This window comes from Phascolarctos cinereus, unplaced genomic scaffold (assembly GCF_003287225.1).
Source record: "Phascolarctos cinereus isolate Bilbo 61053 unplaced genomic scaffold, phaCin_HiC Scaffold_2;HRSCAF=192, whole genome shotgun sequence".
NCBI lineage: Eukaryota > Metazoa > Chordata > Mammalia > Diprotodontia > Phascolarctidae > Phascolarctos > Phascolarctos cinereus.
The window spans coordinates 143,074,944-143,095,289 of record NW_027555625.1 but is presented as its reverse complement, the minus strand read 5'-3'; the positions used below and the strand labels follow the sequence as shown (position 1 = coordinate 143,095,289).

General features: G+C 36.7%; 1 protein-coding gene across 2 annotated transcripts in view; it reads right to left on the bottom strand.

The window, feature by feature from the left end:
* Positions 1-11,448: 11,448 nt before the first annotated feature.
* The window catches only part of PINX1 (PIN2 (TERF1) interacting telomerase inhibitor 1), a 97,066-nt gene continuing 88,168 nt past the window's right edge, over positions 11,449-20,346 (bottom strand). For both annotated transcript variants that reach the window (XM_078149655.1, XM_020988920.2), the window contains one exon: positions 11,449-12,967. In XM_078149655.1, coding sequence (XP_078005781.1) covers positions 12,479-12,967 — 489 coding nt within the window. In that variant the 3' untranslated portion in view covers positions 11,449-12,478. The remainder of the gene's footprint in view (positions 12,968-20,346) is intronic.

Here is a 20,346-nt window from a genome sequence, read left to right as displayed (position 1 = left end):
TTTTATAGGTGAGGAGATTCTGAGAGAAGTGAAGTGATTAGTCTACCATTACAGAGCTAATGAATGTCTGAGGTGGGATTTAAACCCAGGCTTCTTAACTCAAATCCAGCACTCCTCTCAGTATGTCATACTGCCTTAAGAGGTTCCTCTTTATACGCTTTACATCCTTTTAAAAATGTTTCATTGATGCCTTTGAAAAATACTTCCATTTTCAAATAAATTCTTCTCCCAATGGAATACCACCTAGTAAATAAAAATGTACATTTAAGCAAAACTGTTGCTTTGACTTTTGGCCATCAGTACATGCTTCATTCCTCACCAGTTGTCCTTTACCTTTCTGCTATGGGGAAGAAGGTATAAACATATCATTGGTTCTCCGGAGTAAAGAGTAGTCCCTGCACCGACCTGAATTCTGGTATTTTTACTGTGGTTTTCCTTTATAAATACTGTGATCACTATGATTACTATGCTCTTGGTTTTACCTTCAATTCATCAATTCATATAAGCACTCCCCAAGTCTCCCTTAATCTTTTATATTTTCTCACAGTGTAATAATTTCTTAAGACACTTCCCAATTGATATGCCTACTGTTTACAGTTTTTTTCTACTGTGAAAAGTACTAACATAAATATTTTTATATATAGAAGACCTTTCACTATCATTGACCGTCTTGAATTATATGACCAGCTATAGCATCCCAGTGCCAACAGTTATGAAGAGTCCAGTCACTTTTCTTTATTTTTAAAAAAATAATATTTTTATTTTCCCCCAATTACATGTTAAAACACTTTTTTACATTTTTTAAAAGTTTTGGGTTCCAAATCTTATCCTTCCCTCCTTTCCTTTCCCCTTCCCTAAGATGGCAAGCAACATGATATAGGTTGTGCAATCATGCAAAACATTTCTAGTCATTTTGCACAAGATGACTCAGAAAGGAAGGAAGGGAGGGAGGGAGAAAGGAAGAGAGAGAGAAAGAAGAGAGAGAGAGAGAGAGAGAGAGAGAGAGAGAGAGAGAGAGAGAGAGAGAGAGAGAGAGAGAGAGAGAGAATGCTTCAGTCCATATTCAGACAATATCAGTTCTTCTGGAGGTGGACAGCCTCATGTTTCATCACGAGTGCTTTGGATTGTCTTAGATCATTGTTTTTCTGAGAATACCAAAGTCATTCACAATTCTTCACTGTACAATGATACTGTTACTGTGAACAATGTTCTGCTGGTTCTGTTTATTTCACTTTGCATCAGTTCGTGTAAGTCTTTCCAGGTTTTTCTGAAATTGTCCTGCTTGTCATTTCTTATAACATAATAATATTCCATCACAATCATATACTGTAGCCTGTTCAGTCATTCCCTAATTGATGGGGATCCCCTCGATTTCCAACTCTTAGACACTGCAAAAAGAGCTGCTATAAACATTTTTGTACAAATAAGTCCTTTTTTTTTTTAAATCTCTCTGGGATACAGACGGGATCAGTTACTTTTCTAACAGAGCTCCAAACTGTTTTCCAAAATGCTTACAAGGACATATTCACCAATTTACGAATAGTATCTCCTTTGATCTTCAGATCAATTTTAAGAGGTAGATGCTATTATTAACCCTATTTCACAGATGAGGAAATGGAGAGAAATAGAGGTTAAATGACTTGCCCAGGATGACACAGGTAGTAAGTGTTCTAAGCCAGATTTGAACTCAGGTCTTCCTGACTCTAGTACTAGGGCTCTATCCATTCGATCCATCTAGACACCTGGGTTCTCTCTCCTTAAACTTGGCACCTCTTTCTGCTTCTATGTTTCACCACTCCTTGTTCAATACTTCTCTTGCTTCCTAAGGGCAGCTAAAGTCCACTGACACAAGAGAGGGGTCTACGAGGAAGTTCTGGTACGTAGGAAGGTGAATCGTACAGGGTTTCCAATACATCACTGAGATGTTTCCAAGTAATATAAACTATAAAATAATTCAAATTATTTCTAACAGATTTATAAAGGATACACACTGGAGTGCAAGATTAAAGGAGCATAGTTATCTAAAAATTACATTCAGTGTGTCTTACTCTCTCCACCTATAAAATGAGGGGTATGACTCTGATACTATGTGACCTAATAATCTATGTGCACTAAAGTGACAATGATTTCTGTGTATAGTATGCTTTCAACATATTACCTCATGTGACACTAATAACCAGTCTGCAATATAGACTGAACATTTTATTATCCTTATTTTACAAATATGGAAACAAGTTTAGGAGATTAAATGATTTACGAGAAGTCACTACAATTTAAGTCTTCTAAGTTCTAGTCCATGACTCTTTAAAAAAAAAAGTTTTATGGAGCCAAGATGGTGGACTGAAGCCAGGAAGTTACCTGAGCTCTCCCCAGTTTCCCTCAGAAACAATGTGAAATCAAGCCTCTAAAGGAATTCTGGAGTGATAGAATCCATAAAAAGATGGAGTGAAACAGTTTTCCAGCCTACGATAACTTAGAAAGACTTCAGGAAAGGTCTCTCTCATTTGGATAAAGAGGAGTGGAGTCTAGCACAGGTGGTGTCTGGGCAAGCCAGACAGAGACTCTCTGTCATAGTGCACATCAGCACCTGAGGCCCAGCAGTCCTGGCTCAGCAGCACAGTGGTACAGCAGGCCAGCTGTGAGACTTCCATCTCCAGCACAGCAGGCAAACTGCCAGTCCTGGAACCCAGGGCAGCACAGGTGTGACTCGGCTGGGCCACCCCAGTGCAGTGGGCAAGCTGACAGCTCTGGAGGCCCCAGTGCACAAAGCCAGTGACAAGGCCCCTGGCCACCAGTGCAAGAAGCTTGGCATAGTGCCCCTTGTACTCCAGGAATAGAGCTTGACTTTTAAAAAAATGAGCAAAACCAAAAAAGAGCCCTGAACACAGAAAGCTGCTATGGTGACCGGGAAGACCCAAAAATAAACTCGGAAGAGGACAACAGTGTCAAAACGCCTACATGCAAAACCTCAATGGGGAATATGAATTGGTTGTAAACCCAAAAAATCCTCTTGGAGGAGCTCAAAAAGGATATTTTAAAAATCAAGCAAGAGAGGAAGAAGAAAAATTGGGAAAATAAATGAGAGCTATGCCAGAAAAATCAGGAAAAAGGGTCAACAGCTTGGTAAAGGGGACACAAAAAAATGCTGAAGAAAACAACACCTTAAAAAACATACTAGGCCAAATGGTAAAAGAAATACAAAAGAACCAAAGAGAAGAATGCATTAAAAAGCAGAATTGGCCAAATGGAAAAAGAGGCACAAGAATTCACTGGAAAAAAATAACTCCTTAAAAACTAGAATTGGCCAAAGGAAAGGGAGGTACAAAAGCTCACTGGAGAAAATAATTCCTTAAAAATTAGAATTGAGCAAATGGAAGCTAGTGACTTTATGAGAAATCAAGAAACAATAAAACAAAACCAAAAGGATTAAATAATAGAAGACAGTGTGAAATATCACACTGGAAAAATTAGTGACCTGGAAAATAGATCCAGGAGAGATAATTTAAAAATTTTTGGACTCCTTGAAAGCAATGATCAAAAAAGAGCCTAGACATCATGTTTCAAGAAATTATCATGGAAAACTGTCCTGATATTCTAGAACCAGAGGGTAAAATAGAAATTGAAAGAATCCACCAATCACCGCCTGAAAGAGGAATATCATAGCCAAATTCCAGAGCTCTCAGGTCAAAGAGAAAATATTGACAGCAGCCAGAAAGAATCAATTCAAGTATGATGGAGCCACAGTCAGGATAACACAAATTCAGCAGCTTCTACATTAAATGATAGGAGGGCTTAACATATGATATTCCAGAGGGCAAAGGAGCTAGGGTTACACCCTAGCAAAACTGAGTATAATCCTTCAGGGGGGAAAATGGCTATTCAATGAGATAGAGGACTTTCAAGCATTTTGATGAAAACACCAGAGTTGAATAGAAAACTTGACTTTCAAATACAAGACTCAAGAGAAGCATAAAAAAAAGTAAACAGGAAAGAGAAATCATAGGGGCCTTAACAAGGTTAAACTGTTTACACTGCTACATGGGAATATAATACTTGTATCTCTTAAGAGCTTTCTCATTATTAGGCAGTCAGAAGGAGTATATGTAGACAGAGGGAACAGGTGTGAGTTGAATATGAAGGGATGATATCTAAAAAAATAAAATTAAGGGGTGAAAGAGAAATGCACTGGGAGAAAAGGAAAGGTAGAATGTGGCAAATTATCTCACATAAAAGAGGCAAGAAAAGGCTTTAACAGTAGAGGAAAAGATGGGAGGGGGTGAGCATGTTTGAACCTTATTCTCATTGGATTTGGCTCAAAGAGGGAACATACTCAGTTGAGTAAAGAAATCTATCTTACCCTATGGGGAAGCAGGTGGGGGAGGGGAAAATAAATGGGGGTGGTGATAGAAGGGAGGGCAGATTGAGGGAGGCAGTGGTCAGAAGCAAAACACTGGTGAGGAGGGACAGGGTGAAAGGAGAGAAAAAAGTATAAATGGGGGAAAACAGAATGCAGGGAAATACATAGCTAGTAATCATAACTGTGAATGTGAATGGGATGAACTCTCCCATAAAAGAGAAGTGGATAGCAGAGTGGATTAAAAACCAGAATCCTACAATATGTTGTTTATGAGAAACATATTTGAAGCGGAGAGAGACACACAGAGTAAAGGTAAAAGGCTGGAGAATATATTATGCTTCAGCTGAAGTAAAAAAAAAATGTAGGGTTAGCAATCCTGATCTCAGACAAAGCAAAAGCAAAAATAGATCCAATTAAAAGAGACAAGGAAGTAAACTACATCTTGCTAAAAGGTACCACAGATTGTAGTAATATCAATACTAAACATATATGCACCAAGCAGTATTCAAATTCTTGGAGGAGAAGTTAAGTAAGTTACAGGAAGAAATAGACAGCAAAACCATACTAGGGGGGACCTCAACCTACCCCTCTTAGAACTAGATAAATCTAACCACAAAATAAACAAGAAAGAAGTTAAGGAGGTGAACAGGATTTTAGAAAAGTTAGATATGATAGACCTCTGAGAAAACTGACTAGAGATAGAAAGGAATAAGGATTTATCAAATTTGTAAAGTCTTTTTAAAGAACTAGCTTTTAGTTTTATCTTTTTTATAGCCTTTTAATTTTCAGTTTATTTATTTCTCCTCTAATTTTCAGTATCTATGTCTTCTATGCTTATCTAGGTAGTGCATTGGATAGAGTACTGGAGAGTCAGGAAGACCTAATTTCAAGTCCTGCCTCAAACACCTACTAGCTGTGTGACCCAGGACCAGTCACTTAACATCTCTTAGTCTGTTTCCTCACCTGTAAAATGAGGATAACAGCCCCTAACTCGCAGAGTTCTTGTGAGGATTAGACAACAAATAAAGCCCTTTCTAAACTTTCTAAGCACTCTACAAATGCTATTCCATTTGATGTCTATTTTTTAAAAATCCAGTGTTTTTTCTAGTATATAAAAGGTTCCCCCCCCCCCAAAGGTTTGACATAAACAAAGAAGGAAGGATCTCATGGCTATGTTGTAATCATCCCCTCGAACTAAAATATCACAGTTTTCTTTGAGGGACATATAGTAATTCTGGTTGTTAGTTAAGGGTTAAGCTCTTGTGTTGAATTATCCACTCATAACCACCCCTCAGGGCTGCTGGACACAAAATCATCATTGTTCTACTCTCAAAATTTCATGTGAAGGGGCAGCCCCCTTCTGGAACTGGAAAGGTTTCATTATGCATGTCCAAACTAACTATAAGGCTACTATCCTCACCTGGTATGCTTTTTCTTTTACTAATGAGTCACATGTTGGCTCATGTAAAGGCATATCTTAGATCCAGAGATTCATCTTTAAAAGGCTGAATAGAGGAGAAAATAAAACTTTAGCAAGAGATTAAGACTGGGTCTTTGGTTAGGAAAGATAGGATTCCAGTACATCTTCAGTGTTACAGCTAAGTTAACAAAGTTTGTTAGTTTCAGGCTGGTGGTGACCTCCCTCAACCACACCAGCATTTTGTAATTCCTCCAGGGTAAATTGCAGTAACTTGTTCTACTTGGTACTGCCTGGGAGTCCCACAGGAGGGTGGCTGCAGCTGGGGCAAGATCCTGCAGTCCATCACCTGAGCAGGGTGAGTCAACATGACCACACCCTCACCAAGCTGCAGGGCCTATTCACAGGTTACCACCTCCAGTGTCAGGCTTAAAACCTTCCTGGGACCCAGGTGTCTTCTCTGTGACCTGACCACACCTTCACCTTCAATCTCATCGAAGGTGACAGTCACAGGTGAATGTGAAAGAAAGACAAGGTACTCTGGTGACACCATCTTAGAACTATCAGGTGCATTTTTTTCCTTGGTGGTGACATATACCTATCTTTCTGGGATAAGTAAAGTGCAGCCCTGGAGGTACATGATCTTTAGAGGTTCCCTCCTGACCTAGATTCTGTGACAAGTATTCACAACCTTCGGGTGAGGGAATGCTTTTTATTCTCCCAAAGCCCTGAATTCCCAAGGTCTATGTTTGACTTTGGGGATTGGGATGGGGGTGGGAGACCAGGAGGACAGAGGCATATAGGTGATGATGCATGTATGGGGAGAAGAAAAGTACCACACAGGCACTGAGTGGAGTCAGGAAGGGGGCACCAAGGCTGTCTGTTAGGAATTTTAGCAAATCAGGGGTGGAGCTGGGGCTATAGGAAATAGCTTGGAATTTATTGGTAGCTTCAGATTTACCATATGGGAGCTCATGTTTTGACTTACCTATGGTATAGTTTGTATTGAGGCCTCAATTGAAGTCCTTTACTTGGCTAGATTGTTTAATTCACAGAGGTTGAGGGGGAAGAAAAGAACACTTCTATATTATAAAGCTTTAAGATACTAGCCTCATCTTCCCAAACTTTCAAAAGCTGGAGTTAGTAAATTTAACTATGGAGATCCTTTCTCCTTGGTTAGAGAACACATTCCTAATGTCCTCTGCAAGAATGGAAATATAATTGTCTATTTGAGAAACACAGATTGTTAGTGTTCATAGGTCAGATCTTATTAGAAAGCCCATTCCCTTGGAAAAAGTCAGGAATGGAATGGTAAAACAGTCACATCTTGCCACCCACCTAGGGACAAAGGAATGCCAAGTCAAGGAGTTAAAATAACTGCCTGACTTGACATGCTTCTAGGTTGGCAATCCCGGGTCACAGGACCAAGAGTTAGAAGGAACCTTAGTGATAACCTTGTACAACCTCTTCACTTTACAGAAGAGGGAAACTAAGACTTAAGTACCTTCCTCAAGGTCACATAGTATTCAAATAGCAGAAATGGGATTAAAGCCCTGGTCCTGAGCCTCCAAAGCTATTTTCCTTTCCACTATAGCATGCTGCCTTTGCTGTTGATCTACATGATTCTAAGCATGAGTGATCCATTTCAGGGTTACTCTCACATTTTAGGTTCATTTTAGGGTAATCCTCTTAGATTGAATCATATATAAAAAGATGGGAATGTTTTTAAATCCACTCAGCCTAGGTTTACGATCACATAGGATACAATGTTCTCCATGTCTCCAACTTTTCTGCCTTTGTGCCTTAGCTCATACCTCTTTCTTGTTCCTAGAATTTTGTCTGTCCTGCCTTAGTCAACAACTGAAAAAGAATCCCACGTATTCTTTAAAGTCCACCTTATTTGCCTCCAACTGGTAATTTCCCTCCGGAGACATCATAGAGCACTTTATTGATGCCTCTTTTATATTATCATGTATCATTTCCTATTAGGTCAGTGGTTCTCAAAGTGTGGTCTGGACACCCCAATGGTCCCCAAGATTCTTTCAGGGGGTCCTCAAAGTAAAAAGTATTTCCATAATGATACTAAGGTGTCATAATTTCTAATATAGTAAATTATTGGTAGATATAACCTATAAAAGCTCTTGGTGGGAGGAGAAATCAAATGAATTTTGAAGAACGTAAAAGGGTCCCAAGACCAAGAACTGATATATCAGATTATGTCATGACATCTTATTCCTTCCCCAGTAACATGCATGATGTTCAGTACATAGTAGGTATGTAATAAATGGTGTGTTGGCTCTCTGAATAAAAAAGATCCAGGCTGTTGGAAGGCCAAAAGATGAATTCCATCAAGGGCTTTTCCCAAAACAAATTAAAAGATGTTAAGAAAGCTAAATAAGCAAAATATACACTTGTTACAAAATAATTCTTCCCTTTATAAAAGGATTCACTGTAAGGTTCCTTTTCTACATTAGTGCACTGATGATGATTTAATCTACATACAAGAATTGCATGTAGCATCACACCCCCATATGGACATAGGAGGCTTATGGTATAGATTTCATTGGACATGCCCATATTAAAAATGATGTTGCTCCTTTATTATTATTTTGGCAACCCAAATATGCTCCAAAATGTAATCTCCCTACCTCATTGTGCATATCAACCACAGTTCCGTTTTTCTGAATCTTTGTGATGTCGTTATTAATTTCTGTTGAGGCTTCAGAAACATACCATCGAAGCCTATTATTTTCTAGAACACTTTCATTGCCAATGTGTTTTATTATCCTATATATTAGGACATGATTCTAATTAGCTAGTCATTAATCTGGTATTATAAATGTATGAAATCAGAGTCTAAATCTGACCTCCCCAGGACCGCCAGGCTCCAAAATGCAGTGGCTGCAGAAGCCCGTAAGACAAACAGAAGGGCGGCAATGGGGAAGTTCTTACTCAAATAGAAATACAACAAACAGATGCTTGGTGATCAAGAGGCTGAAATCATCCAAGTCGACTGCACTGAAACATTTCTCAGATGTTGGTTTTTTTTTTTAAAAAAACAGGTTTCAGCTTGTTGTTACTTGACTCTAAGAACAGGTGAAGTAGAGAAGCAATAGTGTGGTCCATGGTTGGTGCAAAAGGAAGTACTCACATTGGCCCTGTTCTTAAAGTTTTATTAATACTTTCAAGGAATCAGAAGGTAACCTTTTTTTCTCTCCATACTTGTAGGTTATTTATGGAAATAAATCACCTCATAAGCTCAGAAACAAAGGCTCTCTTAAACTGATTCCACACCAGTTGGTGATAAAAGAGAAAAAAATGGACTGAAAATTCCAGAATTCATTAATTTTCACTTATATTAATATGGATTAAAAACCACACCTCCTTGGGAACAAAGTGTAAACTGTTTAATATTAACAGCTTTAAGCACTTTACTTGATTGTTCTAACTGCCCTGTAGATCTCGAAAAAAATTAATTGGGAGGCAGGCTTTTAGGGATGAATGAAAGTTGAGCATTTTCTAGAGAAAATGAAAACACCAAATACTCACCAAGCATTAGCTTTCTTTACAACCAAAACGAACCTTCATTGTCTACCTTGTTGCAAGTTCATGCACAGAATATAAAATCTGGTGTGGAAAAATTATCTAATTTTCACCTGAATTACATTAGTAACCCTAAGCAAAGTTATTTCTCAAATTTTTTTAATAGATGATAGAATCCACCTTTAATAGTATCATCCCTCTTTCCATTCTTTTGGATCAACTATGAATTCATAAAGTGAAAAAAAAATACAGGATTGGGTCACAGAAGGATCTTTAAGTGTAAATGAACCATCTGGGATGGCAGAAATACACCAAAATACCTTATGAAAGAAAAATAGAGTAACTGTCTTCTTGGGGCAAACTAGTTCTTTAGAAGGGCTGTTATTGGGGCAACTAGGTGGCACAGTGGATAAATCACTGGCCCTGGAGTCAGGAGGACTTGAGTTCAAATCTGACCTCAGATATATAACACTTACTAGCTGTGTGACTCTGGGCAAGTCACTTAACCCCAACTGCCTCACTAAGGACTATTATCTCAGAAAGGAGTACAGACCTCTTCCGAGATCCTTCACTATCCAATAGTCAGAAATTAGAAGAAATCACTTTTCTCTCTCTCTCTCTCTTAAATATGACATTCTGTAACCGCTCTTTTCCCAAACTACTCAGTCTTCTGATACACCTATGATCTCTAAAACGATTTCAATTACCTGAAAATGGATTCCTCACACCTTCTGAAATAACTTTTCACTTTAAGAACTTTTCCCAATGACCAAAAACATTTTTTCCCACCACCCAAATGCACTTCATCTGCATCTAGGACACACACTAGAACTTCCTTCCTGTTGATTTTCTTGTTGCTGCATTTCAATTGATTAAATCTAGTAAAATGGAGTAAAAAAGAAAAAGCAGTCTTCTTTCTGGTTTGAAATACCCATGTTCCCTACTCAGACACTTAAGATTCATATACAAGATAGGACAAATAAAGATAAGTTAGGCAAATGCTGTCTATGATGAAAAGTGACAAGAAGTTTTTGGGTTTTTTTTTTTTTGAGATCTGACCATGGTTTACACTTAGCATAGGAGATAGCCATTTTTGATCTCTAAGTTCATAGGAATCATATGTATGTAGTCTTTGCACAGCAGCTAGGTGGCATGGTGGATAGAATGTTGGGCCTGAAGTCAGGAAGACTTAGCTTCCCGAGTTCAAATCTGGCCTCAGACACTTTCTAGCTGTGTGATCCTGGGCAAATCACTTAACCCTGCTTACCTCAGTTTCCTCATCTGTAGAATGAGCTGGAGAAGGAAATGGCAAACCACTCCAGTATCTATGCCAAGAAAATCCCAAATGGGGTCGCGAAGAGCAGAACATGATTGAATCGACTGAACAGTCTTTGCATTAAACTCTGGAGTCAGAGGACCTGGGTTCAAATCCTTTCTTTGACGTTCACTACATGTAACCTTGAGTAAATAATTTAATCTTCCTGGTTCTCAGTTTCTACATACATTTAGATGAAAAAGAGAGGTAGATGAGATGGCTTGAGGTCCCTTCCAGCTCTAAAGCTATGATCCTATGTTTCATGTATTTTCTCAGTATTAAGATTCTTGGAGCAATGTTTCCTCTAATGTACCCCAAGAGTTAAATTAAAGGCCAAAAGGTCACCGAGTTGTGAGTTAATAACTCCTATTTGCCAGCAGCAATCCATAAATTAAATGGAGAGAGCAATAATCTGCCTGCACCACCCTGTGTCACATACCCTCAATCTCACTGCCAGGGATGCTGAAATGGGGCGATGGCAAATGAAAACTACAGTAGGAGTCACTAGAGGGAGAGAGAGGGAGTAAAGGAGGAAGGGGAGGGAAAAGAAATAGAGAGATAGGGAGAAAAAAAGGAAGAGGGAGATTAAGAGGAAAAGATAGATAAAATATAGGAGAGAAGACCTCAGCACCTGAACTGGACGTTACACACACATTTAATATTTTGTTTTGGGTACTGTAAGTGTGTAAAGGTGACTTCTTAGTCATCTGTGTAAATCAACAGTGGGGAGAGATGAATTAACACAAAGCAAAACATACCACAGGGTGTGACAGACTGTAAAATACAATGAAGCAATACCATTAGGATTGAGCAAGGTTGAAATGGAGAAAAAGTTTTAATGTTTAATTTGAGATCTTCCATATAGCAGTGACTTGAGATACATAATCCAAAGAATAAGTTAATTTCAATACGAAGTTAATAATGCGAAAATCTTTAGCTTTCAGTTTTTATTTTATTTTGGTAGATTTTGCATATCTGATTATTGTAATTGGGGCAAGGCTGTTCTGGCAATATTATTCCAAAGACATGGTTGATTCAGCATCACGTACAACCAAATACATGCAAATAGCTCAGAAAGGGTAAAATTCAACGTAGGCACAAAAAGTCTCTTCTAACACTTATGAGACCAAAACCACACAGAGAATCTAGTTAAAGACTTCTAGTTTGAAGTCACCTAGAATCTTTGGAATGCTTGATAGCCACTGATCAGTGGAAGAGAAGCAACAGAAATGCCCATTCAGAAAGCCAACCTAGGGCAAGAACTAGAAATTAAAAAAACAAAAACACATAATTCCTAGTTGGTACAAATGTATTGGTTGGCTAGAGAACAATAGGAACTATTTGGTTATATTCTCCAGCATCGACTTATAATCCTTTAATTAGAGCAAATCTTTTAAAAGGAAGCATAATTTATTATTGCCAAAGGAAGCAGTGGAAATTTCAAATATCTGTGTGTGCATATGCAAAGACATATATACCTCACTTATGTTTCTCTCTCCTCTACCCTCCCCCTCACCCCTCCCCACCCCTCATATATATAAACAATGAAGGATCCAGGGTCTTAAAAATAATCTTGCTTCAGAGAACATGATTTGGATTGTTTTTCAAGTTCTTCAGGGAATTTTGGTAGTTGGGAAAAATGTGATGAGAGGGCGAGACCCAGCAATCCTTGGGCATGTTAAAAGATGTGAACAAATCATCTAGGGTAAACTCTGCTCTAACTTCAGGCCAAGACTTTTTTCTTTCTTTGTGGGCTGGGTTGTTTTTTTTTTTTTTGCATAAGGCTGCACTAAAAGTATTACGATATTCAAATGATATAAAGTCCAAGTAAAGGAACCTTCTTTATTCAAGGCTTTTCTTCTTCTTCTTCTTCTTCCGCCTCTCTGACGTTTGATTTTTGACAGATCCCATGACAATTTCCTCCTGCTTTTTCTTTTTTTTTCTTTCTCAGTTCTATGGCAGAGGTCCCTGTACTAGGCTTTTGCTCATCACAAACTGGTCTCTCCTGGGGATAAGCATCAAGACACTGCTCACAATCAGAGTCTCTACCCTGGTTCTCAGCATGCCATGCGTCCTCTTCCTCCAGACTCTCCTTTTTGGTATGTTTGGCCTTGGGTCTATTCCAGTCCTCGGCTTCTTTCCTTTTTTTCTTTTCTTTTTTCTGTTCAGTCCTTTTTTCTTCAAAAGGCTTGGTTTCAGCAGAAGCTGTGTGTAAGGCTGTTGATTTGTTCTTTAGCTCCAACATTCGTTTGGCAAAATATTCCTGTACAGTGAGGTTACTGGTTACCGTGGGAGTGGGTTTTTCCTCAGTTGCAGCAGTTGGACTATGATCTTCCTAGAAAATGGGGGGAAATGGTTTAAAAAAATGTTTTATTTTAAAAATGAAAGAAAATCAAAGAAACACTTCTGATAAAATTTCCAAATAGTACAGTTTCTCCCAATTTAACTAGAAGACTTTGCCTACGGTCATCTGCATTTTGGGTATCAGAAAAATTAAGGTAGGACTCTTTTTTTCCTGGCATTTCTTTTCTGTTTGTCTAAACCTTAGATATTTCAGACCTTTGAAGTACAGAGAAAGATTCTCTCTTTTTGGTGAAAGTTAAAATTGGGGAACAGGTACTGCCCAACTAACAACAGCTTGTGTTTCAAAAAGCTGATTTATACATAAATCATTTATCTGGAACTCAAGAGCACTGGGAACACTCCATTCCAAACCCCCCAACCCTAGCTAGGGTAGCCCTATTTAAGAATAATGGGAATATTCACGCTGTACCAAATTCTCCTCACACCCAGTTACTTTATTCATATCTATCTATAAAATGCATATATACATATGACATTAGCAAATCAAGAGCTCATAACTCAAAGAGGCAAAGAATATCTATTCACCACTGTTGAAAATCAGTGAAACATATGCTTTGATATGAAATGTGTTCATATACTCAGAAGGTTTGAAGGATAGAAAAAACAGAATTAAATTGAAAGAAATAAAAGCAAGAGAGGATCACATAGGGGTATTGGCCATTCGGTGATAAAGTAATGAAAATGTGCCAAGAAGGAGGAAGCAATTTATAAGTACATGAAATCAACCATAAAATAGGTCTAGGGAGTATTGTTTGTATAAGTGACTTTAAAAAAGATAATCAGATAATAAACACTGCAAAGCTTATCCTTTAAATCAGTGATTCTCAAAGTAGGTTCAGGAACTTGTGGGGGTCCCCAACTCCCTTTCAAAGGGTCAGCAAGATCAAAACTAATTTCATAATAATACAAACATGTTTAAATTTCTAATACAGCAAATATCAAAAGATATAATCCACATAAATGAAAAGCTTGTTGGCATCCTTACTAATTTTCAGAAGTATAAAGGTGTTAACCAGTATTAGAAAATTACTCAATCCATTCTCTTCCCCACTTATTTTCACAGTGAAGAGTGATTATTTGGTTCTTTCAGAAAGCCAGGCCCGAAGTCAGGAACACCTGAGTTCAAAACTGGCCTCAGATACTTACTAGCTATGTGACCCTAAGAAAGTTAACTTAGCCTGTGTTTGCCGCAGTTTCCTCATCTGTAAAATGGGGGAAATGATAGCACCTACCTCCCACGGTTGTTGTGAGGGTCAGTGAGATAATAATTGTAAAACACTTATCACAGTGCCTGGCAAACAACAACAACAGAATCGGACCACAGGAAGAAACTATGGCAACAGGGAAGATCAAGACACAAACTCAGAAGCCAATGAAGTCAAAACAGCCACAATAATGCCTCAGAGAAAAGCTATGAATTGGACACAAGCCTGACAACAACTCTTGGAAGGGCTATAAAATTATTTTCAAAATCAATAGTGAAAGAGAAAAAAATTAGGTAAAGAAATGAGAGCAAAGGAAGAAAATTATGACAACACAATTAACGACTTGGTAGAAGAGGCATCAAAAACTACTGAAGAAAACAATACCTAAAAAAATAGAACTTGAAAAATGGAAAAAGAGGCAAAAAACTTCACTGATGAAAATAATTCCCTGAATGGCAGAATTGGCCAAATGGAAAAAGAGGCACAAAAGCCAACTGAAGAAAATGATTCCTTAGAAATTAGAATTCGGCAAGTGGAAGCTAATGACTCCATGAGACATCAAGAAAAAAAAAATACAGTCAAAAGAATGAAAAAAAAAATCTAAGAAAATGTGAACTATCTCACTGGAAAAACAAATGACATAGAAAATAGATCAAGGAGAGATAATTTAAAAATTATTAAACAACTTGAAAGCTATGATAAAAAAAGAATCTGGACCTCACATTTCTAGAAATTATAAAGCAAAACTGCCCCAATATACTAGAATCAGAGGGTAAAAAAGAAATAGAAAGAATCCACCGATTACCACCTGAAAGAAATCCCAAAATGAAAACCCCCAGGAATATTAAAGCCAAACTCCAGAGCTCCCAGGTCAAAGAGAAAATACTTCAAGCAGCCAGAAAGAAACCACTCAAATATCATGGAACCACAGTCAGGATCACAAGATATAGGAGCTACCATGTTACCCAGAGTATAACCCTTCAAGGGAAAAAATAGATATTTAATGGAGGAGAGGACTTTCAAGCATTCCTGATGAAAAGATCAGAGCTCAACAGAAAACCTGACTTTCAAATAGAAGACTCAAGAAAAGCATAAAAAGGTAAACATGAAAAAGAAAGCATAAGGGCCTCAATAAGGTTCTGCTGTTTTACTTTTCTATATGATAAGATGATACATACAAGATAAGAACTTTATCATTATTGGGGCAGTTAGAAAGATTCTACTTTTAAAGATGGCATGAAAGTGAGTCAATCATGTTGGGATGATGTTTAAAAAAAAATGGATAGGCAAGAAAGAGGGATGTCCCAAAAGAAGGGGAAGAGGAAAGGAAGAATGAGGAAATTATCTCATAAAAGAAGTGTACAAGGAAGAGATTTTACAGTGAAGGAGGAAAGGGGAGGGATGGGCAATGCTTGAACCTCACTCTCATTGGAATTGGTTCAAAGAGGAGAAAAAAATATATACATATATGTATACACACACATACTTAATTGGAAGTAGAAATCTATTTTACCCAACAGGGAAGTAGGAAAGGAAAGGAATAAAAGAAAGGGGGAGGGGGAAGGTAATAAAAGACAGTGGATAAAAGAAAGCAAAGCAGACTTAGAAGCAAAACAGACTTTTGAGGAGTAACAGGATAAAAAGAGAAAAAGAAGAAGAAACAGAAGAAAACAGGATATAGGGAAATGTACAGTTAGTAATCATAACTGTGAATGTGAATGGGATGAACTCATTCATATAAAAAATCAGTTAGCAGAATGGATTGGAAATCAGAATCCAACAACATGTTTTTTACAAGAAACACACTTGAAACAGAGAGATATACATAGAGTTAAGGGTCTGGGGAAGAATATGTTATGTTTTAGCTGATGTAAAAAAGGCAGGGGTGGCTATCATGATCTCAGACAAAACAAAAGCAAAAACAGACCTAATTAAAAGGGATAAATAAGGAAACTATATCTTGCTAAAAGCCAACACAGACAATGTAGTAATATCAATACTAAATATAAATGCACCAAATGGCATAGCATCCAGATTCTTAAAGGAAAAGTTGAATGAATTACAGGAGGAAATAAACAGTAAAAGTATATTAATAGGGTACCTCAACTTTCCCCTCTCAGAGCTAGGTAAATCTTACCATAAAATAAATAAGAAACAGGTTAAGGAGATAAAAAGAATTTTAGAAAAGTTAGATATGATAGACTTCTGGAGAAAACTGAACAGGAACAGAAAGGGATATACCCTTTTCTCAGTTTTACATGGCACCTTCACAAAAACTGACCATGAATAGGGTATAAAAACCTTACAACAAATGCAGAACTCTTTTTCAGACCATAATGGAACAAATTCAATTCAACAAGGGGTCAATAAAATAAACATTCAATAAAGGGTCATGGAAGCATATATTAAAAATTAACTGGAAACTAAATAACCTAATCCTAAAAAATGAGTGGGTCAAAGAACAAATCAGAGAAACAATCATTTCATTAAAGAGGATGACAACAGAGATAACATTTCAAAATTTGTGGGATGTAGCCAAAGCAATACTTGGGGGAAAATTTATATCTCTAAACATGTATAGCAATAAAAGAGAGAAAAGAGCAGATCAAAGAAATGTACATGCAACCAAAAAACAAAAAAACCGTAGAAAAAGAACAATTTTAAAATCCCTAATTAAACACCAATATGGAAATACTAAACACAGGAGAGAGAGATCAATAAAATTGAAAGTTTAAAAAACAAACACTGAAATAAATAAAAGTAGGAGTTGGTTTTTTGAAAAAATGATAAAACAGATAAACCACTGGTTAATTAGACCTTACAAAAGAAAGAAAATCAAATTGCTAGCATCAAAAATAAAAAAGGTGAGTGCACCACTAATGAAGATGAAATTAAAGCAATTGTTAGGAGATGTTTTGCCCAATTATATGCCAGTAAAACTGACAATCTAAGTGAAATGGATGAACACTTATAAAAATAAAAATTTCCCAGATTAACAGAAGAGGAAACAGAATACTTAAATAACCTTATCTTAGAAAAAGAAATTGAACAAACCATAACTGAGCTCCCCAAGAAAAAAATCACCAGGATCAGTTGAATTCATAAGTGAATTCTACCAAACATTTAGGGAACAATTAATCCAAATACTATATAAACTATTTGAAAAAAAAAAAGATAAAGAAGGAATCCTACCATATTCCTTTCATGACACAAAATATGATTTTTGATACCTAAACCAGGGAGAACAAAAACAGAAAACTATAGACCAATTTCCCTAACGAATATTGATACAAAAATTTTAAATAAATTAATAGCAAGCAAGGTGATTGCAGCAATATATCACAAAGACCACACACTATGACCAGTGGGATTTATGCTAGGAATACAGGATTGCTTCAATATTAGGAAAACCATGAGCATCACCGACCACATCAATAACAAAACCAACAAAAAACCTACGATTATTTAGATAGATGCAGAAAAAGCCTTTGATAAAATACAACACCCATTCCTATTGAAACCACTAGGAAACATAGCAATAAATGGAGCCTTTTAAAAAAAATTTTATTAATTTATTTTGCTTTATCAATAATCACTTCCATATGCTTTTGAGTTGAAAATTTTTCTCCCCCTTCCTCCCCACCACCCTCCCCAAGACAGCACACAATCTGATATAGGCTTTACATTTACATACCCATTAAACATATTTTCACATTAGTGAAGTTGTAAGTAAAAATTAAAACCAATAGGAGGAACCATCAGAAAGATGAAACAAAACTCAACAGAAGGTAAAAATAAGTGATAGCGATTCAACTTCCATAGTTCTTTCTTTGGATGTGGACAGCATTTTCCAACCCGAGGCCTCTGGAGATGTTTTAGATCCTTGCAATGCTGAGAAGGGTTCAGTTTATCAATATTAGTCATTGCACAATGTGGCTGTTATTGTGTACAATGTTCTCCTGGTTCTGCTCACTTCACTCAGCATCAGACCATACAAGTCTTTCTAGGTTTTTCTGAAGTCAACCTGTTCATCATTTCTTATAGCACAATAGTATTCCATTACATTCATATACCACAACTTGCTCAGCCATTCTCCAGTTGATGGGCATCCTCTCAATTTCCAATTCTTTGCCACCACAAAAAGTGCGGCTATGAATATTTTTGTACATGTGGGTCCTTTTTACATTTGTATGATCTCTTTTGGGATATAGCCCTAGAAGTGCTATTGCTGCATCAAAGGGTATACACATTTTTGTAGCCCTTTGGGCATAGTTCCAAACTGTTCTCCAAAATGGTTGGATCATTTCACAACTCCACAACAATGTATTAGTGTTCCAATTTTCCCACATCTTCTCCAACATTTATCATTTTCCTGTTTTGTCATGTTGGCCAATCTGATAGGTGTGATGTGGTACCTCAGAGTTGTTCTGATTTGTATTCCTCTAATCAATAATGATTTTGAGCTTTTTTTCATATGACTATAGATAGCTTTTAATTTCTTCATCTGAGAACCATCTGTTCATATCCTTTGACCATTTATCAGTTGGGGAATGGCTTGTGTTCTTATAAATTTGTCTTAATTCTCTATATATTTTAGAAATGAGGCCTTTATCAGAGAGACTGGTTGTAAAAATTCTTTCCCAATTTTCTACCTTCCTTCTAATCTTAGTTGCATTGGCTTTGTTTGTGCAAAAACTTTTCAATTTAATGTAATCAAAATTATCCATTTTGCATTTCATAATGTTCTCTATCTCCTGTTTGGTCATGAATTCTTCTGTTCTCCATAGATCTGATAGGTAAACTATTCCTTGTTCTCCTAGTTTACTTATGATATCAGCCTTTATATCTAAGTCATGAACCCATTTTGACTTTATTTTAGTATATGGTGTGAGATTTTGGTCTATGCCTAGTTTCTGCCATACTCTTTTCCAGTTTTCCCAGCAGTTTTTTTCAAAGAGTGGGTTCTTATCCCAGAAGCTGGGGTCTTTGGGTTTATCAAATAATAGATTACTATAGTCATTGACTACTGTGTCTTGCATATTTAACCTATTCCACTGATCCACCTCCCTATTTCTTAGAAATGGAGCCTTTCTTAAAACAGTAAGTAGTATTTATCTAAAATCAAAAACAAGCATTATCTATATTGAGGATAAAATTGAAGGCTTCCCAATAAGATCAGGGTTCAGTGAAGCAAGGTATCCATTTTCACCACAATTATTCAATACTGTACTACAAACGCTAGGTATAGCAATAAGAAGAGAAAAGAAATTGAATGAACAAAAATAAGCAATGAGGAAACAAAACTATTACTCTTTGTAGATGACTTGATAGTATACCTAAGAGAACCCTAGAGAATCAACTAAAAAACTAGCTGAAACAACAAATTTAGCAAAGTTGTAGGATGTAAAATAAACCCACATAAATCATTAGCATTTCTATATACTACCAACAAAACCCAGAAGGAAGAGACAGAAAGAGAAATTCCATTTAAAATAAATTCAGACTATATAAAATACTTGGAAATCTACCTGCCAAGACAAACTCAAGGACTATCTGAACACAATTATAAAACATTTTTCACACAAATAAAGACAGATCTAAACAACTGGAGAATATTAATTGCTTATACACAGACTGAGCTAATATAATAAAAATGAGAATTCTACCTAAATTAATTTACTTATTCAGTGCCGTATCAATTAAATTACCAAAGAATTATTTCATAGAGCTAGAAAAAAATAATCACAAAATTCATTTGGAAGAACAAAAGGTCAAGAATATCAAGGGAATTAATGAAAAAAAAATGTGTAGGAAGGTGGTTTAGCAGTACCAGATTTTAAACCATATTACAAAATGGTAATCATCAAAACAATATGGCTAAGAAATAGGGTGGTGGATCAGTGGAACAGATTAGGTACAGAATACACAGTAGCAAAGGTCCAAGCCACTGGGGTAAGAAGTCACCATTTGATAAAAATTGCTGAGAAAACTGGAAAATAGTTTAGTAGAAACGAGGCATAGACCAACATCTCACACCATATACTAAGATTAAAATGGTTAACTGATTTAGAAATAAAGGGTGATATCATAAGTAAATTAGGGGAGCATGGAAAAATATACCTGTCAGACTCTATGGATAAGAGAA